At 49.9% G+C, this 26,688-nt stretch overlaps 15 protein-coding genes across 15 annotated transcripts; 6 read left to right on the top strand and 9 right to left on the bottom strand.

The window, feature by feature from the left end:
• Positions 1–191: 191 nt before the first annotated feature.
• VE01_01934 (uncharacterized protein) lies at positions 192–1,155 on the top strand (the record flags this gene model as incomplete). The annotated part of the gene is made up of 2 exons (XM_018271449.2): positions 192–200; positions 256–1,155. 2 exons carry the CDS (start codon positions 192–194, stop codon positions 952–954), a joined length of 708 nt encoding a protein of 235 aa, XP_018133860.1. The 3' UTR covers positions 955–1,155.
• A 187-nt stretch (positions 1,156–1,342) lies between these two features.
• On the bottom strand, positions 1,343–2,318 carry VE01_01933 (uncharacterized protein; the record flags this gene model as incomplete). The annotated part of the gene is made up of 2 exons (XM_018271448.1): positions 1,343–2,106; positions 2,153–2,318. The coding sequence occupies 2 exons, from the start codon at positions 2,316–2,318 to the stop codon at positions 1,343–1,345; spliced, it is 930 nt and encodes a 309-aa protein (XP_018133863.1).
• A 359-nt stretch (positions 2,319–2,677) lies between these two features.
• VE01_01932 (uncharacterized protein) lies at positions 2,678–3,775 on the bottom strand (the record flags this gene model as incomplete). Its single annotated transcript, XM_018271447.1, has 2 exons — positions 2,678–2,845; positions 3,593–3,775. 2 exons carry the CDS (start codon positions 3,773–3,775, stop codon positions 2,678–2,680), a joined length of 351 nt encoding a protein of 116 aa, XP_018133862.1.
• Positions 3,051–5,724, top strand: VE01_01931 (uncharacterized protein). Its single transcript, XM_018271446.2, has one exon. The coding sequence runs from the start codon at positions 4,342–4,344 to the stop codon at positions 5,479–5,481; it is 1,140 nt and encodes a 379-aa protein (XP_018133865.2). The 5' UTR covers positions 3,051–4,341; the 3' UTR covers positions 5,482–5,724.
• Positions 5,725–5,734: 10 nt separating this feature from the next.
• VE01_01930 (uncharacterized protein) lies at positions 5,735–8,548 on the bottom strand. The gene is made up of 4 exons (XM_018271445.2): positions 8,162–8,548; positions 7,913–8,065; positions 7,297–7,797; positions 5,735–7,231 (listed from the first exon to the last, which is right to left on the bottom strand). The coding sequence occupies exons 1-4, from the start codon at positions 8,396–8,398 to the stop codon at positions 6,008–6,010; spliced, it is 2,115 nt and encodes a 704-aa protein (XP_018133864.1). The 5' UTR covers positions 8,399–8,548; the 3' UTR covers positions 5,735–6,007.
• A 114-nt stretch (positions 8,549–8,662) lies between these two features.
• VPS27 (vacuolar protein sorting-associated protein hydrophilic protein) lies at positions 8,663–11,341 on the bottom strand. The gene is made up of 5 exons (XM_018271444.2): positions 11,146–11,341; positions 10,963–11,095; positions 10,624–10,908; positions 9,780–10,569; positions 8,663–9,727 (listed from the first exon to the last, which is right to left on the bottom strand). The coding sequence occupies exons 1-5, from the start codon at positions 11,214–11,216 to the stop codon at positions 8,802–8,804; spliced, it is 2,205 nt and encodes a 734-aa protein (XP_018133735.2). The 5' UTR covers positions 11,217–11,341; the 3' UTR covers positions 8,663–8,801.
• Positions 11,342–11,502: 161 nt separating this feature from the next.
• On the top strand, positions 11,503–12,844 carry VE01_01928 (uncharacterized protein). The gene is made up of 2 exons (XM_018271443.2): positions 11,503–11,703; positions 11,753–12,844. The coding sequence occupies exons 1-2, from the start codon at positions 11,560–11,562 to the stop codon at positions 12,683–12,685; spliced, it is 1,077 nt and encodes a 358-aa protein (XP_018133736.1). The 5' UTR covers positions 11,503–11,559; the 3' UTR covers positions 12,686–12,844.
• Positions 12,731–14,902, bottom strand: GDA1 (Guanosine-diphosphatase). Its single transcript, XM_018271442.2, has 3 exons — positions 14,376–14,902; positions 12,991–14,311; positions 12,731–12,936 (listed from the first exon to the last, which is right to left on the bottom strand). The coding sequence occupies exons 1-3, from the start codon at positions 14,671–14,673 to the stop codon at positions 12,876–12,878; spliced, it is 1,680 nt and encodes a 559-aa protein (XP_018133729.1). The 5' UTR covers positions 14,674–14,902; the 3' UTR covers positions 12,731–12,875.
• Positions 14,903–15,102: 200 nt separating this feature from the next.
• Positions 15,103–17,261, top strand: VE01_01926 (uncharacterized protein). The gene is made up of 3 exons (XM_018271441.2): positions 15,103–15,431; positions 15,485–15,631; positions 15,692–17,261. The coding sequence occupies exons 1-3, from the start codon at positions 15,306–15,308 to the stop codon at positions 17,150–17,152; spliced, it is 1,734 nt and encodes a 577-aa protein (XP_018133730.2). The 5' UTR covers positions 15,103–15,305; the 3' UTR covers positions 17,153–17,261.
• On the bottom strand, positions 17,195–19,607 carry KLP7 (Kinesin). The gene is made up of 2 exons (XM_018271440.2): positions 19,120–19,607; positions 17,195–19,071 (listed from the first exon to the last, which is right to left on the bottom strand). The coding sequence occupies exons 1-2, from the start codon at positions 19,361–19,363 to the stop codon at positions 17,435–17,437; spliced, it is 1,881 nt and encodes a 626-aa protein (XP_018133727.2). The 5' UTR covers positions 19,364–19,607; the 3' UTR covers positions 17,195–17,434.
• Positions 19,608–20,367: 760 nt separating this feature from the next.
• VE01_01924 (uncharacterized protein) lies at positions 20,368–21,793 on the top strand (the record flags this gene model as incomplete). The annotated part of the gene is made up of 4 exons (XM_018271439.1): positions 20,368–20,748; positions 20,813–20,848; positions 20,902–21,495; positions 21,530–21,793. The coding sequence occupies 4 exons, from the start codon at positions 20,368–20,370 to the stop codon at positions 21,791–21,793; spliced, it is 1,275 nt and encodes a 424-aa protein (XP_018133728.1).
• Positions 21,794–22,424: 631 nt separating this feature from the next.
• RPS29 (40S ribosomal protein S29) lies at positions 22,425–22,779 on the bottom strand (the record flags this gene model as incomplete). The annotated part of the gene is made up of 3 exons (XM_018271438.1): positions 22,425–22,433; positions 22,500–22,599; positions 22,718–22,779. The coding sequence occupies 3 exons, from the start codon at positions 22,777–22,779 to the stop codon at positions 22,425–22,427; spliced, it is 171 nt and encodes a 56-aa protein (XP_018133733.1).
• A 506-nt stretch (positions 22,780–23,285) lies between these two features.
• On the top strand, positions 23,286–24,115 carry VE01_01922 (uncharacterized protein). Its single transcript, XM_018271437.2, has 2 exons — positions 23,286–23,397; positions 23,451–24,115. The coding sequence occupies exons 1-2, from the start codon at positions 23,395–23,397 to the stop codon at positions 23,769–23,771; spliced, it is 324 nt and encodes a 107-aa protein (XP_018133734.1). The 5' UTR covers positions 23,286–23,394; the 3' UTR covers positions 23,772–24,115.
• On the bottom strand, positions 24,012–24,965 carry TRS31 (TRAPP subunit trs31). Its single transcript, XM_018271436.2, has 2 exons — positions 24,650–24,965; positions 24,012–24,580 (listed from the first exon to the last, which is right to left on the bottom strand). The coding sequence occupies exons 1-2, from the start codon at positions 24,871–24,873 to the stop codon at positions 24,133–24,135; spliced, it is 672 nt and encodes a 223-aa protein (XP_018133731.1). The 5' UTR covers positions 24,874–24,965; the 3' UTR covers positions 24,012–24,132.
• Positions 24,966–25,079: 114 nt separating this feature from the next.
• VE01_01920 (uncharacterized protein) lies at positions 25,080–26,688 on the bottom strand. The gene is made up of 3 exons (XM_018271435.2): positions 26,597–26,688; positions 25,778–26,531; positions 25,080–25,724 (listed from the first exon to the last, which is right to left on the bottom strand). The coding sequence occupies exons 2-3, from the start codon at positions 26,529–26,531 to the stop codon at positions 25,204–25,206; spliced, it is 1,275 nt and encodes a 424-aa protein (XP_018133732.2). The 5' UTR covers positions 26,597–26,688; the 3' UTR covers positions 25,080–25,203.

Raw genomic sequence — 26,688 nt, 5'->3', positions numbered from 1 at the left:
ATCAAGGATACACGGGATGCTGCAGCGTGTTAAGCCGGGATGTGAGATATCTGGGATGGATATAAATATCAAGGGAAAACCTCGACAATGGCTTTTCCTTTTCCTATCATCTTCATCTCCTCATTCTAACTTGAGAACCAATTTAACAACGACAATATCAGCAACAGATCTGTCTTCAACCTCCTTTCAAAATGTTCAAAGTAAGCTATCCCCAACCCACATCTACCCCCCACCAAGTCTAACATCCTGCCACAGGAAGCAACACGCGAAGAATGGATAGAAGCCCGCAAAGCCCTCCTCGAAAAAGAGAAGGCCCTCACCAAAGCCTCCGACGAGCTCTCCGCCCTCCGCCGCCAACTCCCCCACGTCAAAGTTGAAAAAAACTACACCTTCGAGGGTCCTAATGGCAAGCTCAAATTATCAGACCTCTTTGAAGGCCGCAAACAACTCATAATCTACCACTTCATGTTCACCCCCCCCTCCACCACCGGCTGCATCGGCTGCTCCTTCTTCGCCGACAACCTCCCTTCCCACCTTGAGCACTTGAACTCCCGCAACACAACCCTAGTATTGGTATCCCGCGCGCCCTACAGCCTGATCGCCCCCTTCAAAAAACGCATGGGCTGGACGATGCCCTGGTACTCATCCTCGGACTCAGATTTCAACTACGATTTCCACGCCACGAATGACCCCGCCGTGGCGCCCATGATGGTGAATTGGGAGAGTGCGGAGGCGCTGAGAGAGAGAGGGAAGGGGGCGTATGTTGAGGGGGAGCAGAGCGGGGTTAGTGTGTTTATTGTTGGGCCGGGGGGTGGGGTTTATCATAGTTATTCGACGTTTGCGAGGGGGCTGGATGGGTTTTTGGGGACGAATAGTCTGTTGGATGTTACGCCGCTTGGGAGGCAGGATGGGGGAGGTTGGTGGAAGTTTCATGATGAGTATGAGGATGAGTAGAGACGTGCGTGTCTCATGGGGACTACTGCGAGGAAATTTTGGAGTGGGGATGGTATGATTCGTCCTTGCTTGATTGACACAGGGGGACTGTTCAGTATGGGTTAATTTATTCCGTTAATTTGAAATGTTATCCGCACAGAATTGTTTTTTCTATACTAAAATCATCAGCTACTCGATAGTACCGTAATGAGAACCCTGTCCAAAAACAAAAAGGGATTCACTAAAACCTTCCAAACTCCAAAGTGCAGCAACCCGCTTGCTACACCCACCTTAATACGTGTAATCGGTTCTCATATCACATTGGTTCAGAGTATGGTACATATTTTGATCGCCAAAAATCCATATATATAAATATCCTAAATACTTCATCCCAAATATCTACATAACTCTACGCGCACTTGCCGCTGACGCAACCCCAAGGATCAGAGCAGTCATCGTCCGTCTTGCAGCTGGCTCCCTTGCAGTGTCCCGCCCACGCACAGGTTGGGGCTGGGCCGCTGCCGCCGCCAGTAGTGGTTGGCGATGGGCCGGAACCGCCGCCGCCTCCAATACGCTGGATGAGCTTGTTGCCCTGGGCAGTCAAGCTGTCCTGGAAGGCCTTGGCGGTCGAGGCCTTCCAGTTGGCACCCTTGGCGCCGGGGACGGCGTCGGAGCCGGGGAAGGCAATGTAGAGGACATCCAGATCGCTGTGTCCTTTGTCGCCATTGACGGCGTTCTTGCCGAAGCAGAGGGTGGCAATAGCGAGGGAAGCCTCGCCAACCATTGGTGGTCCATCATCACCGTTCTGGTCAGCCCAGACTCCGTAGAAGAGCTGGTTGTTGCAGACAACGGCGACGATGCTGAGAGGCTCGATGCCGTAGTCGGTTGGGTGGAAAGTGGTGTAACCAGATTTCCCTTGGTCGGCATAGTTTCCGAGAACAACGTAAGAGTGGATGTAAGAGTCGACATCTTTAATTCCGACGTTGTATCCCTGAATCTGCTCAATATATGAAGACTGGGGCTGGGTGTCTTGCGAAGCCTCGCATCTGCCATCGCTGTATGGGCTCTTGATGATGCCGTCACAGTCAATATCCATATCGGCGAGCTGGCCATTCTTTCCCTGGATGTATAGGACGTTGTAGTCGGTCATGTGGTCGCCACAGTAGCTGAAGTCTTGGGGTTGTTAGCTACGAACAATAATTCAAGGCGAACGCCCTACCCTTCGCGCCACCGTCTAGAGCATAGAACCCTGTCTTGAGAGCCTTGCTGCAGGATCCTTTGCTCTTGATGCCATCGTAGAAGGTCTTGACGTTGGCGGGGATGGAGCCAGCATAAGAGCTTCCGGCAAGAAGGCCAGTGACAAGGGCGGCGTTTGTGAGAAGCATTTTGATAATTATATTGAAGAATATGAATCAATTGAAGGGCCTGATGGGATGCTTCTCAGCTGAAGGAAATGCCTCCATACTTATAGTTGAAGCATTGCAGTGAGGACGGAATCTCCATGAGCAGGGGTGCTGCGGTCCGAGGAAGATCTTGGGATATAGAGTTGCCCAATCGACGGTTTGGAGAGCTTGTTTCCGTCCGCATTGGTATAAAGTTAGAGTATGACCTCGCAGATCCCTTACTTTTGGACTCCGCCATAGCCAATGCCTGTCCTGCAGCACGTGTTGATTGATGGACTAGTGAAGCCGAGCGTGTCTGTTCTGTTAGTGGTAGCCTTGGGGTCAACACCTTCTCCAGCAAGTTAGTTTGATGCAAGTTCTGGGGTTGGCGCTGTTTCAACGTCCCGCTCCTCGGGGTTCATATCCAGAATCTCCGGCATCGGGTTGACTGGAGGACCGGCCGTCAAAGCAACGGCCTCGTCAATATTCCCATGTGAACTCCTTAATGCAGATAACTCTAAGAGAACAAGCTGTGGGTTAGTGGAGTTGATCCGCCCTCCTAACACCACTGACACATAACGCAGCTTTTCCCGTTGAGCTTAAGCATAATGACGGGGCAGGCCTCGTATTCTCAGAATTATCCAGGCCCGTCAACCAATCGCCAAACATGCTTTAGTTTCCCGGCCCCAAACATTTATCTTAGACAGTAGACTCCAGGAGCCTATCCCATTGTCCCATTGTCCCATTATCTCTGTGTCTTAAAAAAGCATACCTTAGTGGCAGTGGTCACCTTGAAGGCTGCTCGCGAACTTAAAGCCACTATAATTTCTTTTGAGCGGCGTCCCCGCAGTCAGTGCGCCGTGGCTTAGCTTGTCCCTTCATCTTGATGGGAACCCTTCATTGGTGTGGACACCACCCGTTGTCGCCGCCTGCAGTGCTTTAAATTAGTTGGCCTCAGTATTATGCATCGCTTCTAGCACCCTGCAGGTCCAGATGATGTTCAAGGGAATTTCTTTGAGACAAAAAGTCGGCGATTTAGAAATATTGCCGTATCGGTGATCCAGACACTAGTTCGCCGTCTCGGTAAACATTGCCGTTTGGGCATAAACTTAACTCCAGCATCTTAATTCCCGCAGTTTGTCTCCATCATAAGGCATTCCTACGGGATTTCACGCGAGGTGGAACTGACGGCACTCATCACGGGCTTGCAGCTCACCGTCCTCTCCTTTGTGCCAATGGCAACTTTCGTCGGGAACGACGGCGGCGATGCGACTTACCGAGTCCAAGACCCATCCGAAAACCTTAATGCGTCCTCCTCCATCCAAGTCCAAATGAATCGCTGTATCCGCCTCTCGCGCTGGCTTGTTTTGATCATCTGTGACATATTTTGACTCGGCTTTCTCGGACTTAGAGTTCTTTGGGCCATTCGCTTGCTTTGGTATAGGAGAAAACTTGAACATCGCGTATTGGATTGTCCTGATTACCAGGCGCGTATAACTGCGCCTTCTTGGTCTCTTAGGTCGTCTGCTGTGCCACCACAGCCCCTTTTCACTCTTAACATAGCCCACCACTTGATAGAGCTCAGCGGGTACCACCGCTGCTTGCACTGGAGGTGGGCAATGTCCAGCTACTGTAGATGCTGAGGTGGGATATGATTGTTGATTGTGGACCCTGATAGTCGATGAATAGAGGGGATATTGAGGGGAAATGATCTATAATAATACAATTGTGTTAAAGGGTAACATATAAGGGTGACTTTGCCAATTGTGTTGAAATATGAAATTGGAATACAAATATTATCTCAAAATCAGGATTATTTTTTTCGCAATATCTTTTATATCACGATAACTACTTTCTAATAATTGCATCTTAGGCAGCGACGATGGGCATACCAAAGAGCTTCATCAATTACGACCTAAATAAGAGCAGGGAAAGAGCAATAGTGTCTAATTGGATATTTATTCCGCTCATTGCAAACATAAACATTCCATCGTAGACATCCTTTTGACGGATTATTGCTGTATTTATGAGAACACCAGCGATTCGCCAAGACAAAATGCGACCCCGCCGTCGTAGGCTGTGGCAGCAGAACTCTCCAATAGCACCATACAGCGGCAGCAGCGACGATGACTCACCAGGTGATCTCAGCGACGCCGATGAGTCCAATTATTCTGATGGATCGGTTGGGTCGAACTTCATGCCTGAGTCCTTGACATCACAGCAGTATACAAATATCACCGATTTCCCTTCTCCAGTCGACGAAGACAGTATTATCGAGCCCGTAGAGAATCCACATCAAGAGGGCAACATTATCGAGACCATAGAAAGTCCGGAGCCTTCTGCTGCAGAAGCACCACCAGAAGAGTCAATTATACCTTCCCCTCCTCATCCAATCATCCCAGAATCCCAGGCCAACATCACTATGGCCGACACCGCCCTCCCATCCCAAGTCGAGCCACTATCCGATGCCTCCTCACGCACATTAGGCCGCGAAACCCCCTCCTCAAACCCAGGCACCTCTTCCGAAGCCCCCTCATCAGATGACGAAGTCACAGACCGGTGCTACGGCTTCCTGCTTCTTCATTACCCCAAGTCCCTTCCCGCAACTCTAGACACCATATCCATCCTCCTCATCTACCAACGGCGGCCACATGGTTTGCCCCCATACTGGGGCTTCCCCAAAGGCCATCCCGAGCCCGAAGACCATAGTGACTGGGAATCAGCCTCACGTGAACTCCTCGAGGAGACCGGGTTGAGTCCCGACCGCGTGACGCCCATCACGCCGGCTGGATTTTCTCCGCCTTTGCCGGATTCGGTGGCGGGGCTGAGACCGGATTTCATGAGTGTTATCTCGCAGTATCCTAGTTTTGATGGTGGGATTAAGGAAGTAACGTATTTCTTGGCTCGGGTCGCGGAAATGGAGAAGTTGATGGAGCAGGTGGAGGAGTTGGTGGAGTGTCGGTGGGTGAAGTTGTCTGAGGCGCGGGAGCTGGTTAATATTAAACCGGTGCGGAAAGTATTGGAAAAATTGATTGGGTTGGTTTCGTCAGGTCCAAAGCAGGTGGTAGCCAGGAGTGACTGGATTCGTTGGAAGGAATTTGATGCGTTGGATGATAATGGGAATCCGAGGCAATGGCGCACAGTGGGGTTTTGTACTCCAGAGTAGTTTTTTTAATCAGTTCAGCAAGGAGGAAATGTCATCACTTTAACTGCCTGATGTTGTATTTAAAGCTTCACATTATTGAGGTCGGGTCGGGCAACGCATATAGCTACCCGTACATAAAATATTCGGTGGTAACAGAGTGGGCTTTTTGAGAAAGAATGCTGTAGTATATTTCTACTGGTGGAAGGGGAAATCAAAGACATAACAGACAGATGCGTAATGGAGGCGAGGATTGGTGATGTGACAAAATAGAAATCTCTCTAATTATTAGCTGTAAAATATAAAGCTATATCCTAGCTCTAGTATATAGCCAATCTGCTATATAATATCCCTTTTCAGATGCCCCCCAGGGTATAAGAACAATATCCAGCCAAGCAAGTAGCCCAAGTAAATCTATCTCCAGCAACCGTAAGCACCCATAACAATAAAACCCCCAATGAATAGCACCTGATCGACGCTGCGTGCTATTTCTCCCAACCTCGTTGCCAAAATGATAACAATACCCCCCTCTAATCTTTCCTGAATCACACTAAGTCTTGAAGCCAATTTTTTTCCACACCTCATTCACATGCTTGCACATTTCTATGAACGCTGGATCATCAATCTGCTCGCATATCCAGCTTTCAGTCATGGATTGTCGCTCTCCCTCCTTTTCCTTGTCCCAGAATGATACTTCATATAGCTCAACAGGCTTGATTCTACCGCTGTCCTTCGGGACAAAACGACCAACCTCGTCCAGAAAACCTTCTATCGGCCCTTTAGCCTCAAAAACAGCCTCACGAGGTGGTGCGGGTGGCTCCGGAGCAGGAACTGTAACTGGAGCCGGCAAAACCGGCTCCACTGGTATCGTCGAGGTTCTGGAAATTGCAGCCGTGTGGTCACGCCCAGATAACGTCTGCGTCTGTGTACTAGAGTCAACCATCTTAACTCTTTTAGCTAATGCCCATTTTGGAGCTTCTTCGTTTGGTCGCTTGCGAGAGGTCATTGCTTTCGACTTCAAACCAGGGGCTGTGGAAGGCCTCTTAATAGCAGCGCTTTTCGAAGCAAGGGGAGACGGCTCTTCCTGCCACACTGAATTTCGAAGTGCATTTGTTGGCCTTGCCTCATCTGAGTCAGGGACCTCTAGAACTGTTGATAACTTCGAAGTTGGAGGTGTGTTTGTTCTTTGCACTGTCACTCGTTTGTCTTGTTGTTCTGCCTGCTTGCTTGGGAGTGTCGTGGTGTTTGCTAGGCTCCTAGGGGCCTCGGTGCTTTCAGGTGGAAGCATTGAACCATCTTCAGTGCCTTTATTAGGTTTCTTGGCAGTTTCCAAAGCCTTCTTTGGCTCTCTGCGCTTTGGGAATGGAAGTTCACGTTTTGGGGGTATCCACTGGCTTATATGAAGGTCGTCGCCTACCGTTGGAACTGACATTGGTCTTGTGGTACTGAAAGACAATGAACTTTGTCGCGCCAGGTGCAGAGGCTCATTGCTATAACCCAAGTTTTGACTTGGTTCAAATTGTGTTGTTGCTGACCTCCTCATCTTCGAGACATTCAGTGCTGGTTGGGCTGTTAGCGACTCTGTGGAGCTTCGCAGTGGCTGTCTAGTGTCGGGCAGCTCTGAGCTCCTCTCCAATACATCGTACCCTGTACTTAGAGCTTCATCGGATGGCAGGGAAAGGCTAGGTTCCGGTATATAGGCTTGTTTCTTCCGTGGTTTGACTATATCGGAGGGGAGTTCAGTGCATGGAAGCGACGTCAAGGTTGCTCTTTGCTAGTGTATGGGGTCAGAGTTGCTTCTTCACAAGTTAACCATATATTTTCCATTACTGGGCTTACCTGCGTTTCTATTTGAGAAGCATAGATAGGTGGGCTAGATTTCATAAATGATGTTGATGAAAATGGCCTTGGAGGCGGTGGTTGGAAACAGAAGTCATCGGATGCCATGTCGTCTTTGTATAAAGTCCCCAGGGAGCTGCTCGACCTTGGGCCGCCCAGATCCGCAGAGAAGGTGCTGGATGGCCTCATAGAAAGAGAGCTTGAGGTGTCGGATCTGGGAGGTATCGATGAGCTATTCATGAATTGTGTAAATCTTCGAGAGCTCTCGGAGCTGGGTACAGCAAACTGTGGCTTTTGATGATTATCGGGGTGGCCAACTGAGAGCGGTTGTGTTGAGCATGGTGGCAGGCTTCGATTGTATGCCACATTGCGATCTTGAGATGGAGCATCTTGCTTGGGTTCATGTGTGGACTCCTTTATTTGAAGCCCCGCCCGCTTCAGAATGTTCAGTGCCTCGAAATATTGCTTGTCATCCTTGAACCTAAGCTGGAACCGTTGAACCTAAGTATATTTAGCGACTAGTATTTCGAGGGTTTATACCATTTCTATAATGAAAGCTGGGGTCCTCCACAGGACTTTACTATTGTAAATATTTGGAGCATTGTCGATTACATACCATTGAAGGAGCGCCAGGGAACCGCATGGCAACGCAGGGAAACCTCACAATAACTTGAACAGGAGATTCAACGCCGCTGCCAATTAACCCTCTGCGAACACGCTCAATATGTTCTTGAGAGCACTTGACGAGTTTCTGGACATCCAGGTGCTCCTGTCGGCCACGGTGTTAGAGCTGCCGGACGGCGCATGGAAGGTAAATCAAAGCATCGGCTCCCATCCCCCACGAAGACAATGACGAGAGACTCACCAACGTATCTCTACCAGCAGTTACGGCCATAAACAGGTGCGTCTGAATTCTGCCTCCATCAATAGGGATATCCACCGGTTTGAAGGTCAGTGTCAACAAGTCTTTTCGAACATCATGAACCCAGCGATGGCGTTTCGATCCTTCACGGCTCACAGCACTGGAGTACTTGTCCAACGGAATGGTCTTTGAAGCAGGATGGGATGCCCCCGAGAAAGTCCGCAACTGGGAAGATTCCATCCCATGGAAGAGGGATATAAACGGACAGAGAAGCTTGACTCTATAGTATGAAATTGGAAACTTGATTGGTACTGTCTGGAGCAATGCCCAAAATAAAGATACGAGTATCCTCAGACGTAAGAAAATAGAAAACAATATTTACCAGTGAAGTAAGATCTGGAAGTTATACTCAGCTGTTGGGGAGAGGGTAGGAAGGGATGGGGTTGGATCAAAATATTGGAAGCAGTTGGGGATAATGTATCACGTGACACCATACTCTGACTTTGGGAATAAGTTAATATATCACTCGAAATATAAATACTCGCCCTCTGCACCCGCCTAAAAATACAACCGTGCCATTTTAGATATCATTACAATCGTACCCTGGTATAACGCCTGGTATTTCCTTATCCTGATAATAACGCTAGAATTCTATCAAAGGCTCTTCAACAGCCGCGGCCTTGGTTTGGGGGGCATGCTGAGGCGCCGAGGGAAATGCTGACTGGGTGTACCCCGACGCAGCCGGAGATGGTTCCTGCCATGCTTGCGGCGGCGCAGTATTCTGCTGCTGACTCTGCCAATATGGTTGTTGGTATGGGGTCTGTGAGGGTTGTGTTTGTTGTGCCTGTGGTGCTTGCTGAGATTGTGGTGGAGCAGAAGAGTATTGCGTTTGGTTGGGATCAGATGGCCCCCGTTGAGGACTTGTATACATATTTGGGTCAGGGATTGCATGCTGATGTTGTGGGCTTGCGTAGTAGCCCTGGTTTGGGTCTGATGGCCCTTGAGGTGCCTGTGGCTGCGACGGGGCCTCCTTGGATTGGCCTGGCTGCTGGGAGCCGTAGTAGAATGCCGCATTTGGATCAGTTGGAGGGCTCATTGCTGGCTCAGAAGGCTTAAGATCAGGAGGCGCCTGGCCGGGAGCGAAACCAGGAGCCCCATTTTGTTGCTGCTGGGCATATGGACCTGCCGCAGGGTTTGCTGCTTGCCAACTGCCCGTCCTTTGAGGTTGTGCTTGCTGAGGATAGCTTTCGCGCTGCTGCTCAAGGCCTGGATAGTTCCCGGGAGTGGCCGTATGCATTTTGTCATATCCGCCATATTGCTGAGGAGGCCCCGCGCCATATGGTGATGCGGTCTGTGCTGGTGCCTGACCTGTGTAGAAGCTCTCTGCCCCACCAGGGCCTTCTTGCAAATTGGATGGGATTGATGGATAAGCATTTTGCCGCTGTTGGGGCGGCATATTATATCCTCCGAGGGAGTGTTGACTGTATGTGTTGGATAGGCGGTCTTCAAGCATTCGATCGTAGTAGCGAACAACAGTGGAGAGCTTAGCGTGAAGATCAAGTAATGTGTCTGTAAAATAGTTAGCTATATGATATAGTCACGGATGGTAGATCGTGCTCACCATGCTTGCTCATTGTCTCCCCGTAAGTTCTCGCTAGCTTCGGGCGAAGACTGCCTATGCTGTCATACAGTTCCTGGATTTGTGGTTCCCTAAGGATGGTACCTGGCGGCTGAGTTTGCAACCTATCAACCAACGTAGAAAATAGGTTGATATTTTCGGCTTCAACCGGGGTTAACTCATAATCGTTCTTTTGCAACTTGAAGGGGGCGGATGATGCTCTGTTGGATGAGGACTCTTTCAAGGTTGCAGCATGTTGGCGCTTTTGCTCCTCCATGTCTGCCAAAGATGCAGCGATAGCAGCCTTGAGGTCATCATCCTCTTCTTCTGCCGGCTTTGTAGGGCTTGCGGTTGGCCTTCCGCCATTTGCCTGTTCTTGCTGCCCTGAACTTTGTTGTAATTTTGCCTGGGGAACGTAACCTCCGTTTGCCTGACCGTTGACTTCGTCAAGGCTCATAGCTAGTGCTCGCTTCAGATCCTCATCGAAACCATCATCTATCCTGGCATTTCTCGGCTGCATCGGCTGCAATGGCGAGGTTCTTGACTTGTAAGGCGCCGGAGGCGAGATGGCAAACGAACCCCCCCCCTTCGACGACTTATCCGTCAACTTAAAGTAGCAGCCATCGTCAACTCGTACCGACTGAAGTATACCGAGATGAGGTAGAGGGATCGTTTTCGATGAACATTGTTGGTCGAAGACGTTACCGCAATTGCGGCAATGGTGCTTGCGATTCGTAAAGCTGAATGCGGTTCGGCAACGCATACAGACTTCTGAGTCGGTCCACTCCGGAGGCTATAAACAACAGTCAACATGCGCCCAAGAGCTAAATAATGAGGGTGTACTCACGGCACTACTGTCAAGCATGCTGCTAGCAACGTCCACCTTGGGTGGGAACTTATATCCCTCACGCTGCAATGTCCTGTAAACCTCTCCAATATATGATAGTTCGTGGCGGCCTTCTGTAGCTGTAGCCCACGTCTGTATTAATTCCAAGATCTTGTTCTTGACTTCGTCATTCACTGCCGCAGGTCCGTAGGCTTTAAGCAGTGACACCAGGTTGTCCATGAACTCGCGCGATGCGATTTCTGCTAGGAAATGAGAACCGCCATTTTTCACACAGGTATCGGTGAGCTAGGTGTACACGTCAGCTTCTATCTTCCGCTGGCGAGGTAATCGGAGGCATACATTAAGTGCGCCTAGCTGGAAGTTGGGATTCTTGTTGCCTATTCTCCGCTTCAGAGACCGCATGGCCTCCTTCGGCTGCACAGTTTTCGACCGGATGACATCGGATATCTCGAGATTCAGGGATATATCCTCTCTAACTCGCATTAGCTATGTAAATCATTTGGACAGCGGTGGCGTTCTTACAAGCTGGAGGACGTTGCCCGCTCGATCTGCTCATCTAGCGCCGTGTTGGAGGCAAACCACCCGGACATCATGTTGGGCGGCCGGAGTCGAGGGACTCAAGTCGAGATAGTTTTTAGCTTTCTTACTTAGTTCAGTGCAATACGCAAGCGATTCAGATAGCTGTGCCCTGAGTTGACAATGAAAGATGGTGATTGTGTTGCAACAGCTCAAGCTTGGAATTCATCATGGTCCGTCGTGGACATATACGTACCACTGAGCCTCGCTTGGTCTGCGGGCCAAGGCGATGACGCCGCCACAGCCTCGTGGGTTCGCCTGCATCGTCGTACCTCTTACCGTTTTAGAACGTCAGCCTCGCCATCATCACCGCCAGACTCACATCAATGCTTGATCAGCTAATCTACACCTGATGGCTCCATGGCTGAAGAGGCACTTCTCGACAAGATTTCAAACTTGAGCGATTTGGAACTTGCAGCACTCCTATGTCTCACAAATGAAGAGCACTGCATCATTGACACAGACCCCGATTCTGTCCAAGATCTAGTCCATGAGTTGCGGCTTGTGAGCTTCCATCTCTACAGTGCCATTTCTGTTACTAACATATCCATAGATTGCCTCTAATGTCTTTGGGCTCTCCCACGCGGTGGTAGACTGCTCCGAGCAGACGACCCTGGAGGACTTCGATAACGCCCTCTACACAGACCTCCCTGTTTCCCCACGTGCGGACTCTCCAGCCCGCTACCGCCATGACTCCCACCTCCAGCCATCTCCTGGCTTCCGTTCTCTCTCTCGCTCCTCTCCGCGCTCAGAATCTTTCGCCGACTCCCGCAAGATAGCATCCGTCATCATCGCCAAGGACCTCGATGAAGCGCCCAAGTCAGTCCAGATCCAAGCTCTGGAGCTGATCCGTACTAAACGCATTTTCACGCATACATCAGTCCAAAACGCCCCAAAACGCTTCTTGTTCATCGCCGTGATAGCTGGTGGGGAAGGACCTCGCCTGTCTGAACATCTTAATAATCACATGTTCATATCCCATTTCCATAGCCACGAGGACGGGTATCCAAACATAGACGAGCAGGAGAGTGACGCTGAATCGATATCCTCTGTTGTGAGGAAGAGCGATGGCCATATAGAGCCCTCGCTGAACCCAGTGTTCGCGGCAACTGATATTGTTGCTCTACAACGCTCCGGCCACGACGTCTTTATGAGTGTCGAAGTAAATGGCTACATCATGAACATCATCGCATTTCTTCGTCTACACCGCGCGGTGTCTGGAGGGATCTCACCATTGGCAACTAGTCACTTTACAAAATTGGCAAAATCACTGGCGCCACTGCATGGCCTACGCTATGTTACGCCTTCGCTGGTAACATTGGCGGCGAAGAAGATATATCCGCATCGTATCTGTATCACACCGCCTGAACGGGAAAGAAGTGTCCAGTGGGGCAGCAATATCGATGCAGTGGCTGCGGTTTTGGAAGGAATGGGCCCCGATGCAGTCATTGACGATGTTATTGGGTCCGTTGAAGTTCCTCTATGACAGAATATCGTGTTTACAGCACGTGCGGTGGTCAAAAGCAAAGGACTGGCATAGGCTTCGTTATGAAGGAAACTTCTACTTATAAAATACGTGGCTGCGAGGCAGCCATCGTCTATATCCCAATATTAATACAGTTCAAGGTTATTACAAAAGCCACAGACGCCTATGATGCATTCTCATAACTAGTCGTTTAGTGTGACACCTCACTAACTTTGCATGTCCAGCCAGAGTTCTTCGCCAATAAAGGAAGACTATACGCAGTTAGTATATACTGTAGTGGGGTATCATAAATATAGAAGTCTTACCTGGCTCCCAAGCACCATCCCAACTCAAAGTCTCGGATCTTCTTATTGATCTTCACCTCTCTATCAATTGGCATCTCATATCCAGTATGTAACAATGCCATCATGAAGTTCAGATCCAAGCACCACTCTGGGCGCTCCTTTAGCTCTTTTACGGCGTCTGGGATGCTTGCGAATGTATTAAAGGCTGGCTCTCCCTGGCAAACTTGATGAGTGAGATCGTGCATCTCTCTCAATGTGAACGACTCTGGCATTCCAAGTGGTGCCGTGCGGTCGTAGAAGTAAGAGAAAATGAACACGTCCTCCTTTGTAAAGGTCTTTTCGAGGGATGGTTGATGGACACCGTTGAATGAACATGGTGCAAGCGGGCACTCAGAGCTCTTTTTAAGGGTCTTCTCCGCCAACCCGCGGCATTGAGCAGGGGCGGGTGACGAAGGGCCCGTCATGTTAACAATAAGAAGCGGGCCAAGGTCATGGCCTTTATCCATCTCTATTTTGACCTCTTTCGTCATACCAGGAGCAATGCAAGGGTTGACAATTGGTTTTTTAAGCCAAGCCTTGTCGTCTGGATTCTCCGCGAGAAGACCATTGATAACAAGTTTATGAATGGAGTTGCGGGATTCCATAAGCCCGTAGCCCAAGTGGGACTGCTGGTAGAGTTCGAAGTGTCGCCCACCGAAGTCAAGATCGTACTTGTGGGTACCCGGTGCCATTTTCTCGGGAACACCACCAGCTCCGGTCCTAAACGTCGGCTCGAAGACAATTTGGGTAGATCCGCCTCCGAGATCAAAAGTTGCTGCTGTTGGGATATGATCTGGGCCTCCTATCCTATCAAGGAGATAGTTGGTTGTGATCCAGGCATAAACACCTTCGTCCATACCTTCCATGACCTCCACGCCCTCCTTACCCGCAACGACTGGGAACGGATACTTGGTCTCAAGTCGAGTACGAACAGCAGCAAGAATATTATTACTCTTATCACCACTCAGTTTCCGGAGTCCGGCAGTAGCCTTGACTGCGACAGGGCTGCAAGACCTCAAGTTTTCTGGCACATACTCCATGGCAACATCCATGAGCATATCCAAACTCTTGGCAGCACCTTCTGCGTCGCCGTCGAATGAGCTAAGCCCTGACGACCCTCCCTCGACCTTGGCCGTCATTTTAAACGCCTCGTCTTCTAGGTAAGGCGTCGGGCCACAGTTGTTGAAGCGGTATACATGAATACGCGACCCGGTGCTTCCTGCATCGATCATAAGAACATATTGCTTGAGAGGTTTTGATGGATCGCTAGATTTCGTGCATGTCGTGGAACCTGCGGCGCTCACTGTGTAAATCGTGTTAGATCCGCCGTATACCAGATAAAAGCGCAAACAGGGCGTGGAACATACCTTCAGCGTTAGATACACCATTTGAGCCAGACGATACGGCATTTGATCCGCTCCCTGAGCCGCTCCCAACATGGACACCCTTAGGCGCAAGATAGTAGAAGAGGAATACGATGAAGAGGAGGATGCTCCCCGTCTTCATGTACCTCGAGCGCTGACTTTGCGTCATCCAGGCGGTTTTGACACTGTCAATTTTTGTTTTGAGGGTCGATGCCCCTGGGGGGGTTCCGTATCGAGCCAGCTTTTCGTGTGGATCACGTTGGCTATTTCTGGTCGGGAGCGATACAGAAATGCGTCTCATGGAGAAGATTAAGCAACTCGTTTCTTGTCGAAAGGAGAGCAACACATGTGTTCTCCTTTTCTGGCTCAGAGGGGTATTTTGGAGAAGTCGACGGGGTGGTCAATTAAGTCCAATTAAGTCTGGGGCAACCCCTGTCCAAGAAGGGAGATTTCGAACTTGGCTGTCGACTTGGCTGGGCTGTGTTTGTTGGTCGAACCCACGCAGATACCATAGTAAGAGTAGTAAGTGGAGTACCCTTGAAACCTAGGAAGTCCGAAACCAGCGAGAGATTCGGATTAGGTAAGGCATTGCCACAGTATATACGCCACACACTACCACACCGGCCGGAGATAGGAGACCGCACGATAGTTGTACCGCCACAATCGGCGATAAGGGCCAGTGGTGGCATACATGTGACTTTCCATGTCCATGACCGATTTCTAAGAAACGCGTATTCGCGTTTGCCTCCAGATATCCCTCTAGCATTATATATCTCCGTCTTACCTAGAAACCCAATACATCTTGTTCGTTAAAATTACAGTCTCTACGTCCGCATTCTCCCCCGTTTCCTCGTTCAGTTAGACCCTGGATTATGTTTTAGACAATGCGTTCCCTCTTCTTACATCGTCGCCCAGCTTGGAACAACACGCGCCATGGAAGTCTCCCTTTATATGTATGATCTCTCTCGAGGTCTTGTGCGAATGATGTCTGCGAGCCTGATCGGCGTCCAGCTCGATGCCATCTACCACACGTCTATTGTGTTAGAAGGTGTGGAATATGTGCGTTGCGCTCCAGACTACCCCTCTAACATCCTTCTTATTAACACATATAGGTCTACGACGGCGGATTAAAACAGGTCAAACCAGGATCGACCCATCTGGGGAAGCCTTTGAGGAAGATGGTACTGGGAAAAACCGAGCTTCCCATGGAGGTTATCCAAGATTATTTCGAATCGTTACGGCCGATTTACACGTTCGAGGTGAGCCCCGGTTGTCTCACCAGTTCTCAAAAGACATAATCAAGACTGATGCCAGTTCAGGCGTATGACCTTTGGCGACACAACTGCAATAACTTCACAAATGATTTTGCAACTTTCCTGGTCGGAAAAGGTATCCCAAGCCACATCACCGACATGCCCCAGACCGTGCTCAACAGCCCCATGGGACGGCTGCTGCAACCAGCGATCGATGATGCAATTAGAAACAGCCAAAATCGATCACGAACAGGAGGGCTGCTCGGCATCGAAGATGATACAGCTATCACTGCGAGAAACCTAAATTCCCGTCAGCGTGCAGAAGCAGTCAGAACGCCTGTCAATCTCAAAGAACTGAACGACCTGCTCGCTTCCGCGCATGAGTCCTGTGCAGTCGTGTTCTTCACATCCGCGACTTGCCCACCATGCCAACCTCTGTATCCGGTTTTTGCAGAGCTTGCAGCCGAGCTGTCTCATAAATGCGTGTTTATCAAAATTGACATTGGCAAGGCTATGGGCGTGCAGCAGGCATTCTCGGTAAATGCCACTCCAACCTTTGTCACGTTCCTAAGCGGCAAAGAAGAGCGTCGCTGGTCTGGCGCAGATGTGAATACGCTGCGAGGTAACGTTAAACTGCTGACGGTAATGGCGTGGCCTGCACACCCGCACGAGTCTCTCAAACTCCCAAAATTACGAGGGGCCTCGGTGAAGCCAATCGTCTTCAAACGAATCCCACCGCTGGATAAATTGTTAGCAAAGATCGGCGACGCAGGTCGACTACCAGCTGTGCAAGGAGTCAAATACTTCATAGCCACCAGCGAGGCAGAGGGTGCCGCGGCGTCTACACTGCCTGACCTGGATGCCTTCAGTCACTTTCTACGGAAATCAATCACAACTGTGCCTGTTGAGAAAATGTTTGCCGTGCTGGACTTAGTCCGCATCGCCATCGCCGACCCTCGATTCAGCGGGTATTATGCCCAAGAAAAGGACCACAAGACTATTGCACCGCTACTGGAGTATGCCAACAATGCTGAGGACCCTCCATACGCCCTGAGGCTCGTCGCCCTGCAACTGACCTGCAATTTGTTTTCCTCCTCGTTATACATCCACCACATCCTGAATTGTTCGGCTTTGAGGATCCCGATCATTCAACTTACTGCCTCTTGTTTACTAGATGAAAAACATCAGAATGTCCGCATTGCAGCTGCTTCTGTAGCCTTGAACCTTGCTACTGCAAACAGCCTGGTACGCAGAGAAGATCACCACGAGGCGTTGCCAGAAGACGACCAAGTCGAGCTGGCTGCATCCCTATTAGAAGCTATTCGTACAGAGGAGGAATCGCATGAAGCATTGAATGGATTCTTGTTAGCCCTCGGACAGCTAATTTACTGCGCAAGGAAAGACGGAGAAGTGGTTGACCTGCTCAAGAGTTTGGATGCCCAGGACACGATACTGTCGAAGAAGGGGTCATTCCCTAACGAAGCATTGATAACTGAGATTGGAAAGGAGCTGCTTGGAAGTTTATGATTCAAGATTCTACGGAAGCACAGCACGTAATAGAGCAAGATACCCATACTTAGAACTTATGGCGGACTTGGATCAACTTAGAATGAAACCCGCTGAAGCTACTACTGCTTCAAACTACAGTCCAATGATGCATACATAATCCTAAGAAGTGACACCCTACGACATCCATTATCCCCAGGATGCCATTTCCCAACACAGAACCCGATTCCCCACCCCTTCGACGCCAGCGCTATCCCAATAAAAACATTCATACAGTCGTAAAAAAAATCCCCCACAAACACCTCACCGATTGACCCTCTCCATCAATGGCGAGAGAAACCTCGACTTATCATCCACGATCTTGCGTCTGAACATGCCCAAATCCTTCAACAAGTCCTGCATATGATCCTGCATCTCCGTCGCCTTCTCATGATGATGATCATCTCCCTCATCCTCATCCTCATACACATGCTCCGCGTGCCCCTCTTGTCCCGCATCCACAAACTCCATATTCTCCTTATCCAACCCCCTCTCTGTGCTGAACAGCGGTATGTCCTCACCAGATATACTCCTCCTCACGCTCGGCACCTCCGGAATCGGATTCTTCAGCGTATCCAGCGCCAGCTTAAGATGCAACCTAAGCGCCTCATTCTCCGTCTGCAACGTCTTAATCTTCCCATCCGCCACCATACTCCGCTCCTCCATCAGCCGCTGCAGCTTGCCAACCTGGTTCTGGTACTCCTCCACCCGCTCCTCTGCCAGCTTCTCTGCGCCGACGTCCTTCTTGCGCGTCTCGGTCATGCTGAGCTGATGTTCTAGCATGCGGATCTGCTCGGCCATATTGGCAATTTCCGCCTCGCGTTCCGCGGCTGAGACGTGGTCTTGGTTGACCTTTGCTCGGGTGCGGATGCGCTTCGCTTGGTCAGCGTAACGGAGCGTGCTAAGCGTCTCGTCGTAGTCGGCTGGGGCGATGCAGGCGATCATTGCGGTCTTGCTGTTTCCGCCCAGGCTGTCCTTTAGGAGCCAGGTGAGTATCGAGTCTCGGTAGGGGACGACGTCTTTATTCCTCTTGCTTGCGCCGTTTCTGCTACTTTTGGGGTCGGCAAGGGCGGCAATAACGCGGCCGAGTGTGGTGAGAGATTTGTTGATGTTAGAGCCCTCGCGCAGGCGCGTGCCAGTGGCCTCTGTTGCCTTTGCACGTTCAGATCCAGCTAAATCGACAAGTCGAATTCGGGCCGTCCTTTCGGTCGTTTCATCCGTGTCCATGTCGTGGTGAATCTGCTTCAACATGATTGTGAAGACAGAGTGCGAGCGAGATGATGTGTCATTCATCTTTGTGCTTGCTGTTGTTCGGCTCAGGTCTCCCATCTTCATATAGCGCATGATTTCCGAGATTGACTTGACAGGAGCATCTGTAAGGTCCTTGATATACGGGCCCTCTGTTGGAGATTCGCGGATTTTCAGGTAATGCGGGGGATCTTGTCTAGGGACGAGAAGATCTCGGACGTGCTCGTTGTAGACTTCGAAGTATGAGACTCGGACATTGTATGTGATGTTGGGCTCGTCCACGGCTTCGATGCGCTGGAACAAATCTTGGCATGTCCGAGGGATAAGTCCAGGTTGTTCTTGGTTTCCCATCATGGTGTATGACTTTCCAGATCCTGTCTGCCCATACGCGAAGATGCAAGTATGGTATCCTTCAAAGTTGTGGTCTAGAAACTCCTCACCCAGACTGTTATAGACGTCCTCCTGGTGAGCATAATGCTCATCTGCTTTATCATGCGACCAGAAAGAATTGTCAAATGTAAATTGTTTCTCTTCCATCACTTTGCGCATCTTCAGTCTCGAATTCGCCGGATCCGTATCGTTGGGGACAAGAAGCTTTGTTGCTTGAGACACAGGGTCCATGTTGACAAGGCATTCCGCTCCTCTCTCGATTTCTGCGGTGCGTCAGTATAATTCCCGCGACTAATTCGTGAATAGCTTGCCTCTTGGTAGAAACCCTCGTACTCTCACCACCACGCGCACGTTTCCCCCAGGTTCCATTCTGCTGCCGCTGGGCGTGATGCTTCCGTCCCTCGACCGAAGCGATGGTGTTGACGCGGAAGATCGAATAGAGCGCAGCTCAGCTGCCACGCCTGGCATTAACCTTGGATCCAGGGCCATGTCAATTAAGGAATCTTGCAAGTCCTGTAGCAGGTCGACTTGTCGGCAGTTCCAGTTTGAGAACATGAATTTGAAGCTATTTGTTTACCGATGACGCCAATGCGCGTTGCTGGGGGGAGGAGATCCACTCCGATAACGATAAGGGCCGATCTGTGGCTGGCCAGAATGAAGGAAAATAGAGCCGTCGCGACTTCGAAGCGCTGTTTATGATAATTGCTGATTATGCCTTTCGTGGTAATGCTTGAAGGCATGGTTTTAAGTGTGGTGATGCATGGTCCAAGGATGTTAGGGAAGTCTAAGTATTAAATAACACCCCGAAGGTTTAAACTCCTCCACTTCATGGAAACTGCAATGGTCCACCACAAGCGGAGGCCCACCCACACACAGTACCTTGGAAAGCCGAAGTATTTAGGGCAAAAGACGGCCGGATGCGGTTCGTTGGAAAGTCAGGCAGTGATTACTTGCAAGAATTAGGGTGCTATTTGAGTTGAGGAGGTTCCCCTCTTGAGACATCCCTGAGACTCCTCTTTATAAACAAATATGACATAACGCGTTTATCAGCCACATGGGTCAATTTATCAAGTATCAAATCCCCCAGGCACCACGAAGCTCTCCGGGTGGATTTTGGGATACCAGAGATAGTATGGCAGTTTTCTCTCACCATAGATGATGTTTGTCTTTTTTAAATTCTCACCTGCTGTCACATAAGTTTTTTTGGTCATGGCTTGTTTCCTGTAGATATAGCTCTTAAAAATGCAAGTGCAGCCCAGCATCAGTGTCCAGCTAAATTATTCATAGAGGCATGGCAGGACAGTCAGTTATCTCATCGAGTGAATCATCTTATTTCCATGAATGACAATAGTGAATACTTGAATGGCTACAGCATGATTATGTATTCGCTCCGTATTGATATTATAACACACTTCACAGGCCCTCGCTCAAGTCTGGCTGATAAGAAGCAAGTATAAATTACAAACAAAAAATACCAGAGCACCCCATATTTCTAACAGTAGGTGCATCGTTCTATCCTTTTGGACATTGCTGATATATCCTCCAGACTTTTATCCGACATGGTTCCCCGTCTACGATCCGAGGGACTTCAACCAGGTGCCGGCGACCTTCGCCGCCGTTGTACTGCAGTTTGCTTCGACTATTGGTTTCCAGGGATTTCAACATCTCAGAAACCAGTAGTGTTATCTTTGGCGCACTTGACGTCCTGGAGTGCAGAACGTATCGCTCGAGCGGCGACTCTGAAGTGTCCCGTGGATGACAATGCCATATTGGCCGAGGAAGTTTGGGATTTCTATATGGCCTGGGTCGAGCACTTGCCTCGTTGCAGGTCCAGGTTGGAGGACATGGAGAGAAGCATGTGGGAAATCATTCAGCAACTCAGGTTTGACATATTGGGGCCATGTGCAAAAGAGCGGAACCTCTCGAAAACTCCAAGGCCTGTATGGAATCCCACTTATCACTGACTTATAAAATGGAGAACAAGGGGCTAACTTTGGATACCAGACAACCTTTACATATGCCAGACTTTGGCGTCCAACTGTATGAGTGCCACAATGCCCAGCGAAGCAAACTGCTGACACTGGCAATCATAGGAGCGATATTCAGGCCCAGAAATCCCATCATTTCTGCCGGAGGATGGCATCGATAACTACCGAGCCTGCATGACACTCGCAGAAAACGGGCCAATGACTTGCTTTACCCCGGCAGAGTTCAAGATCATCGAACAACTTGGACCCCATGTGCGGCCCATGATCAGAACAGTAATGAACGAATGCATGGGATACTTCGAACGGGATATGATGACGGGAGAATTCAACCGGAAAATCTTTGACCTTCACCGCCATCTTGGCAAAATAATGGAACTGGGCAACAGAGTAGTTGAGCTTTGGTGCCATATGTTTGGCTCGGTCGAAGTCTTTGCGGACTCGTGGAACGTCAGAGTTAGGAGGGACGAAGAATCGGGATACGACGAGCAAGTGGATGAGGTGGTAACTCAGCTCAAGGATCAGGTTGAAATCTCCAAACAGCGACAGATCAAGAAATCAATTACCCAAGGAAGATGTCTCGTTTACCTGAATTCGAGCCCGCAAGCCATCAAAATGCTTGTCATTTGTATGATAACCGATCGGATCCACGCTCTAGATGAACTTCGCAACAACCGTCGCCAAGAAACAGGTGGCACTCTGGTAAGTACCGAGGATCTCCCACACGATGCCAGAGACTGTCCAATCTGCCGCGAGACATTCGGCGTTCAAAATGAAGCCGGCGAAGTTGAGTGTCCAGTTCGACTTGTATCTTGTTGTGGACAATATGCTGGTGAAAGATGCCTCCAGGAATGGTACCGATCACCTGAAGCTCGCAGCTGCCCGGTTTGTAGGCGTACGCGTTCAAGTTCGTTTTTCGAGAAGTTATATCAAATCGAATTCAAGTTTTCCCTTTAGCCACTTGACGAATAATCCTGAGGTTGATGACCCTGGTGACTGATATGATGATCGTTTAACCTGGATGACTGATATGATGATCCTTTTACCTGGATGACTGATATGATGATCCTTTAACCTGGGTGACTGATATGATGATCCTTTAACCTGAATGACTGATATGATGATCCTTTAACCTGGGTGACTGATATGATGATCCTTTAACCTGAATGACTGATATGGTTAACCTTGGGCTTGGATATCTGAAGTATTAGTTGCTGTTAATTGGACGGTTAGATAAGACCCCCGAGAGGTATGAAGCACAATTCAACGGCGGATTCCAGGGGAAAAGTTGAATGAAGTGATATTGAGAGCTATGCGGCCGAGGAGCCAAACAGACGTTCCAATCTGACTACCCCCGAGCACAACCATAGCCAGCCACACCAAACTGTTGTAACACCTGCTGGCCGATTGATACCCACAGCAACACTTCTCGAGTGTAATCCACCAAACCGAAAACAGTCCAGCGATCCCCCGCTCGAATATGAGGCGCTCTCAACAACCAAAACATCCTTCCTCGATTCAGCAAGCCGTAACTCCATCCCAGTGCTAGTTCATCGAGTTCCGCCGTTCCAAGCTCACATCACGCCCCGATGCTCACAAGTCCTTGCCATTGTCTTCGGTATGGGAATAATTTAACGGTGCTGCAAATCCTGTTAGTTATCCGTTGCCCAGTAGTCTCCCTCGCTCCCCAGATCTCCATCTCGTACCTTGACGAATCCAATATCGGCAGCCTTCTCTCTGAAGCACTGACGGCAGATGTTGAGGCCGTACTTGCGGATGAGACCGGCCTTGTGGGTGCAGACGCGGCTAAAAAACTCGTGTTAGCTGATATGTTCATTCCCCGTTGTCTCCTGCTGCATCCTGCACTCCTGCCATCCTTCCCCCAGGCGTATCGTGTAGAGTTTCGAGATTCGGGGCTACGTACCACTCGCGCGAGCCCTTTCCGTAGGTCCTTGGGCGGGAGTTCCAGACAGTCTCGTGAGACATGATTGCGGTGGTATTTACGACGAACGGGGGGTTGTCAAGGGCGAGGTGTTGGTGGTCGATTGGTCGATTGTCGCAGCGTTCGTGAAGTTGTTGCGAGCCGCACTGCCAAACCCTATTCAATTTTCTATTGTGCGCGCTAAAATTCGGTTCCTAAGTTGTGGCGCCAGATGTGTGGCTGGTGCAATTTTTAGCGTCGGGGTCTGGGAACAAAGAGCTCTGAGAGGGTCCGTGCGCGTAACTCACCAAAGGGCATGGAACAACATACAGGAACCATCGGTACTTTGGGAGTTTACGGCTACAATAAATCAAATAAGTGCTCATAAATTACATAGAAATATAATTATTGTATCACAGTCCTCCAATAAGTCAGTGATCCAAATATTAATTTAGAGGGAAAATTTATTAGCTTTGAATGGAGATTTAACACTCAATTGTGCTGAGGCTTGGAGCCATATGGTACATAACTGGGACCCAGGTGCCCCGCGTCCTTCATAACCTCCAGGTAACAAACTCTACTTACCACCATACTGGAGAGAAACTGTTCAGCCAATTCTTATAACATTCATCTGAATTTGGAGATCGGCTTGAGTGCACAGCACTCCCTACTTCTGAACAATGGTATTATTTGAATGGGCGAACATCTGCTGGGAAATAGCTAACAACATCCATAGTCCAAAGACTCCAACCACACGTATATACACTTCAACCGTCCGCGAGATGCCGATCTCTTCGAGGACTTCTGCAAGGACAAGCTTCCATATGACGAGATCTTTGTGCCCCCCCAGAATCAGCCTTTGAACCCGGAAGATGAAGACGATATTGTCCCCGACCAGCACGCTGCGTTCGGTATCCAGAGAGCCACCCAGAAGACCAAAGAGGCTGCATGGAAAGATCTTGGACTCTCAGAACTCATGAAGAAGGGTCCGGTGCAGACAGGAGGACGCGCAGATGGCAACATGAAGGTGGCCGGGAACAGGACATTGCCTCGGTAGCATCTACGTGCAAGCGTTTCAGTTGTATTGGCCCCGGGACGAAGGAGGGGCATTGGGTTGATCCTCGAATGAAAGAAGGGCGTTGCATTGGTCTCGTAAAATAAGGAAAGGCACCAGGTTGATCACGGAGTCAAGGAAGCGCGCAGTGTTTAAAGGACTGGAGGGGCGTTAGGGATGATACCCACTATGAAATATGATGCAGCACAGTTCTGTTGTCACGGCGTTTACACCACACCAATTGGCCCTTATTAAAGCATGAAAATGAACTTATATGAGTTCGATAAACCTAACCGTAACTCCTCGCAATGCTGATAACGCCTTCCGAATGCCAACAAACACTCATCCATCAAAGCGTCGTAGTCTATTGCTTCCCCAAGAATGCCTCCCTCTCAATGACCTCCGGCTGGAACTTCACTAGGAAAACAGTCTTCCCCGGCCAAAGTTCTCCCTCCTTGCCCGCAGCAGCAACCGTATGCGCCGTGACCCTTGCCGGGAACCCAGCCCCATCGCAAGCTCCCTCGATAATCCCCGCCACGAACGCAGCGCAGTTCAACTGGCTCATCTCCTTTGGAACGCTGACGTACTGGTTCACCAGCGGTTCATTGTCTATGATCATGTACTGATCTGGACTCTCGTTGGATTTCTCGAGCGCATCGGCGGGTCGGGCGAAGAGGTGTTTCCACATGACATTGATGATGAAGTTGAGGAGGGCGATGATGTTGAGGGGGCGGAGTTGTGTTCGTGGGGGTTCGCGCCAGATGAGTACGTCGAGGAGTTTGAGCCCGATGGGATGGCCTTGGACATTGAGTCTAGAGTTATAATGAGCTTCTGTTTGAGCAATTCTGGCAGCTGCCCCGAGAGGCTATTGGGGGTCATACCGCTTCTCCAAATCCTGGATATCTGTGACACGTTTTTGCGCATAGCTCACCATCTCCCCGAAGAGGTATGCGAAGCTTGCCTGGCTCAGTTCCTGCGTCCGACTCCTGTTCAGCGGCCTGTTGTATATCGTCTTTCCGTTTGTAGGGTATTTTAGACCAGGTGCGCCGCGCTGCCCAGCGGGCGCTTGGCTGCCCATCGGCTTGGGGGTCTGTGAGGATGACATTTCAAATCTGTAATAATATCGACTGTGGGCATATATCTGCCAATGCGGGGGGGATTCAATGAGTTCAGCACATGGTGGTTCGGCAAGGCTGGCGGTCGCTGATAGGAAGCTCTAAAGTGACGGCCCTATCGCCAATCGGTCACCCATGCGGGTGTTCCCGCGTACATAAATTCTAAGGGTCATATCTGAGTAACGGCTGAGTAAAACTCCCATTAAAGCTATGGATAAAGCTCTCAAATTTATTATCTACTTAATTTTGGTATCTATGGGACAATTCCCGAGGCTGTCGCTGCATGAAACATTATTAATAGGTACAATTAGGGAGACAATTCAAGCCTGAGTCTCCTTGGTCTCAGGCTTCTGGTTCTCGATACCAGCCGCTGGTGCAACGGGTGTCTCAGCCTCGACAGCAGCTTCTGGTGCAACTGCAGTCTTGGCCTCGATAGCAGCCTCTGGTACAACAGGTGCAGCAGGTGCTACAGCCTCCACTGCGGCCTCTGGTGCAACAGCTGCAACAGGTGCGGCAGCCTCCACTGCAACCTCTGGCTCGACTTTTTGCCCCAAGCTTGGAACATCTCCTCCCTTCAAGTAGAGCTCACTCTCGCCGTAATGTTTCCCAGCTGCCTCCCATCTAACTCTGCGTTCGCTGGCCTTTTCTTTGCATAGGTCATTGAGTGCGGGCCAGTAAGCCTCGTGGTCATACTCGAACTCCACAGCTCCACCAACATCAGTCCACAGTTGCTCCTTCGGGACAAACTTAGTTAGATCTTCGTTGAAATGCAACTTCTCACGAGTCAATGGGTCGACGAAAGGCATGATGAGCTTCAAAAACATATTGACCACGAATGGGACTGTTCAGGTTGTTAGTGTGCCGAAATTTCCTTCAAGGGGTTGAATGTCTTACTGTTGATGAGAGCGGCACGTCCGAGTCTCTCTGGGTAGTGGGTTTGCAAGATGTTCAAGACCTCCCTAGCAATGGCGAAAGGCGGGGATGTATTTGAGCGAGATTTGCTCGACTTGAAGTTGATCAACAGGCAGATGCTCTCCTGGCCAGGAACCATCATATCGATGACCCTTTCCAGCATGTAAGCGAGATGCTCAACCTGTCGGTGGCTGCTCTCAGTGTTCTGTCGCCCAGGGTTTAGGTAATGGCATGGCCTGGCCTCGTCGTCGAATCCGAGGATGATCTGCTTGCCTGTCTCGTTTTCAGGTGAAATGTGATCAGGCGTGAGCTCCAGAAGACCGAATTCCCTTCTCCATGTGAGGGTGCTCAGGAGACGCTTGGCGGCCTCAGCTGGCTGCCACTTTGTTGCCCTAAGATAACGCAGGATGCAGTCTCTGGTCAACCACATAATCTCCTCATCCACAATTGGACCCTCCTTGCCTTTGGTCGATGGGATTTCGGTCCATGTCTTGACAGTTGCAAGAACCTCCTCGTACTTGGCTTCTTGGTCGGCAGTGAGAGCTACGGCTTCCTTTGGCTTCGCTGATGGGACTGGGTCGACAAATGGGGTTTTGACTGCCCCATCGGGTTTCGCTCGGAGTGATGCTGCAACAGAAGTAGTCTGACCCTGGGTGATGTCTAATGCGGCGACCTTCTCCTCGATTTGGTTCTCGCCGGCCGCAGCCACTGGCGTCTCTGGCATGGTAGCACTCATCTAATTGAAGTTAATACAATTTGGTTTGGGATATAAGGGTTTCCAGAGACTGTGGATTGACAAACCTTTTCTGTATACTCCAAAAATAAAATAGATACAGCTTTCGAGGAAACTTCAATTGACAGACTTAAAGGGGCGTATGGACGAAGTTGTTGGG

Source organism: Pseudogymnoascus verrucosus, assembly GCF_001662655.1.
Source record: "Pseudogymnoascus verrucosus strain UAMH 10579 unplaced genomic scaffold scaffold_5, whole genome shotgun sequence".
Lineage (NCBI taxonomy): Eukaryota > Fungi > Ascomycota > Leotiomycetes > Thelebolales > Thelebolaceae > Pseudogymnoascus > Pseudogymnoascus verrucosus.
The sequence above is the reverse complement of the archived record's forward strand: the minus strand, read 5'-3'. Positions and strand labels throughout refer to the sequence as shown.

What these genes read in the sequence shown, in the direction of transcription:
- VE01_01931 (XM_018271446.2), top strand. Translation starts at nt 4,342, where the DNA reads ATGAGAACACCAGCGATTCGCCAAGACAAAATGCGACCCCGCCGTCGT.
- VE01_01930 (XM_018271445.2), bottom strand. Translation starts at nt 8,398, where the DNA reads ATGGAATCTTCCCAGTTGCGGACTTTCTCGGGGGCATCCCATCCTGCT. An exon ending in CTGCTGGTAGAGATACGTTG is followed by an intron (nt 8,066 to 8,161) that starts GTGAGTCTCTCG and finishes CGTGGCCGACAG; the next exon opens with GAGCACCTGGATGTCCAGAA. An exon ending in TCCCTGGCGCTCCTTCAATG is followed by an intron (nt 7,798 to 7,912) that starts GTATGTAATCGA and finishes AAATATACTTAG; the next exon opens with GTTCAACGGTTCCAGCTTAG.
- VPS27 (XM_018271444.2), bottom strand. Translation starts at nt 11,216, where the DNA reads ATGATGTCCGGGTGGTTTGCCTCCAACACGGCGCTAGATGAGCAGATC. An exon ending in CGGGCAACGTCCTCCAGCTT is followed by an intron (nt 11,096 to 11,145) that starts GTAAGAACGCCA and finishes AATGCGAGTTAG; the next exon opens with AGAGGATATATCCCTGAATC. An exon ending in GCATGCTTGACAGTAGTGCC is followed by an intron (nt 10,570 to 10,623) that starts GTGAGTACACCC and finishes TGTTGTTTATAG; the next exon opens with CCTCCGGAGTGGACCGACTC.
- VE01_01928 (XM_018271443.2), top strand. Translation starts at nt 11,560, where the DNA reads ATGGCTGAAGAGGCACTTCTCGACAAGATTTCAAACTTGAGCGATTTG. An exon ending in TAGTCCATGAGTTGCGGCTT is followed by an intron (nt 11,704 to 11,752) that starts GTGAGCTTCCAT and finishes ACATATCCATAG; the next exon opens with ATTGCCTCTAATGTCTTTGG.
- GDA1 (XM_018271442.2), bottom strand. Translation starts at nt 14,673, where the DNA reads ATGAGACGCATTTCTGTATCGCTCCCGACCAGAAATAGCCAACGTGAT. An exon ending in TGGTGTATCTAACGCTGAAG is followed by an intron (nt 14,312 to 14,375) that starts GTATGTTCCACG and finishes CGATTTACACAG; the next exon opens with TGAGCGCCGCAGGTTCCACG. An exon ending in GGATGGTGCTTGGGAGCCAG is followed by an intron (nt 12,937 to 12,990) that starts GTAAGACTTCTA and finishes AACTGCGTATAG; the next exon opens with TCTTCCTTTATTGGCGAAGA.
- VE01_01926 (XM_018271441.2), top strand. Translation starts at nt 15,306, where the DNA reads ATGGAAGTCTCCCTTTATATGTATGATCTCTCTCGAGGTCTTGTGCGA. An exon ending in TGTTAGAAGGTGTGGAATAT is followed by an intron (nt 15,432 to 15,484) that starts GTGCGTTGCGCT and finishes TAACACATATAG; the next exon opens with GTCTACGACGGCGGATTAAA. An exon ending in GGCCGATTTACACGTTCGAG is followed by an intron (nt 15,632 to 15,691) that starts GTGAGCCCCGGT and finishes ATGCCAGTTCAG; the next exon opens with GCGTATGACCTTTGGCGACA.
- KLP7 (XM_018271440.2), bottom strand. Translation starts at nt 19,363, where the DNA reads ATGTTCTCAAACTGGAACTGCCGACAAGTCGACCTGCTACAGGACTTG. An exon ending in ACGAGGGTTTCTACCAAGAG is followed by an intron (nt 19,072 to 19,119) that starts GCAAGCTATTCA and finishes GACGCACCGCAG; the next exon opens with AAATCGAGAGAGGAGCGGAA.
- TRS31 (XM_018271436.2), bottom strand. Translation starts at nt 24,873, where the DNA reads ATGTCATCCTCACAGACCCCCAAGCCGATGGGCAGCCAAGCGCCCGCT. An exon ending in ATCCAGGATTTGGAGAAGCG is followed by an intron (nt 24,581 to 24,649) that starts GTATGACCCCCA and finishes TTATAACTCTAG; the next exon opens with ACTCAATGTCCAAGGCCATC.
- VE01_01920 (XM_018271435.2), bottom strand. Translation starts at nt 26,531, where the DNA reads ATGAGTGCTACCATGCCAGAGACGCCAGTGGCTGCGGCCGGCGAGAAC. An exon ending in ACGTGCCGCTCTCATCAACA is followed by an intron (nt 25,725 to 25,777) that starts GTAAGACATTCA and finishes CAACCTGAACAG; the next exon opens with TCCCATTCGTGGTCAATATG.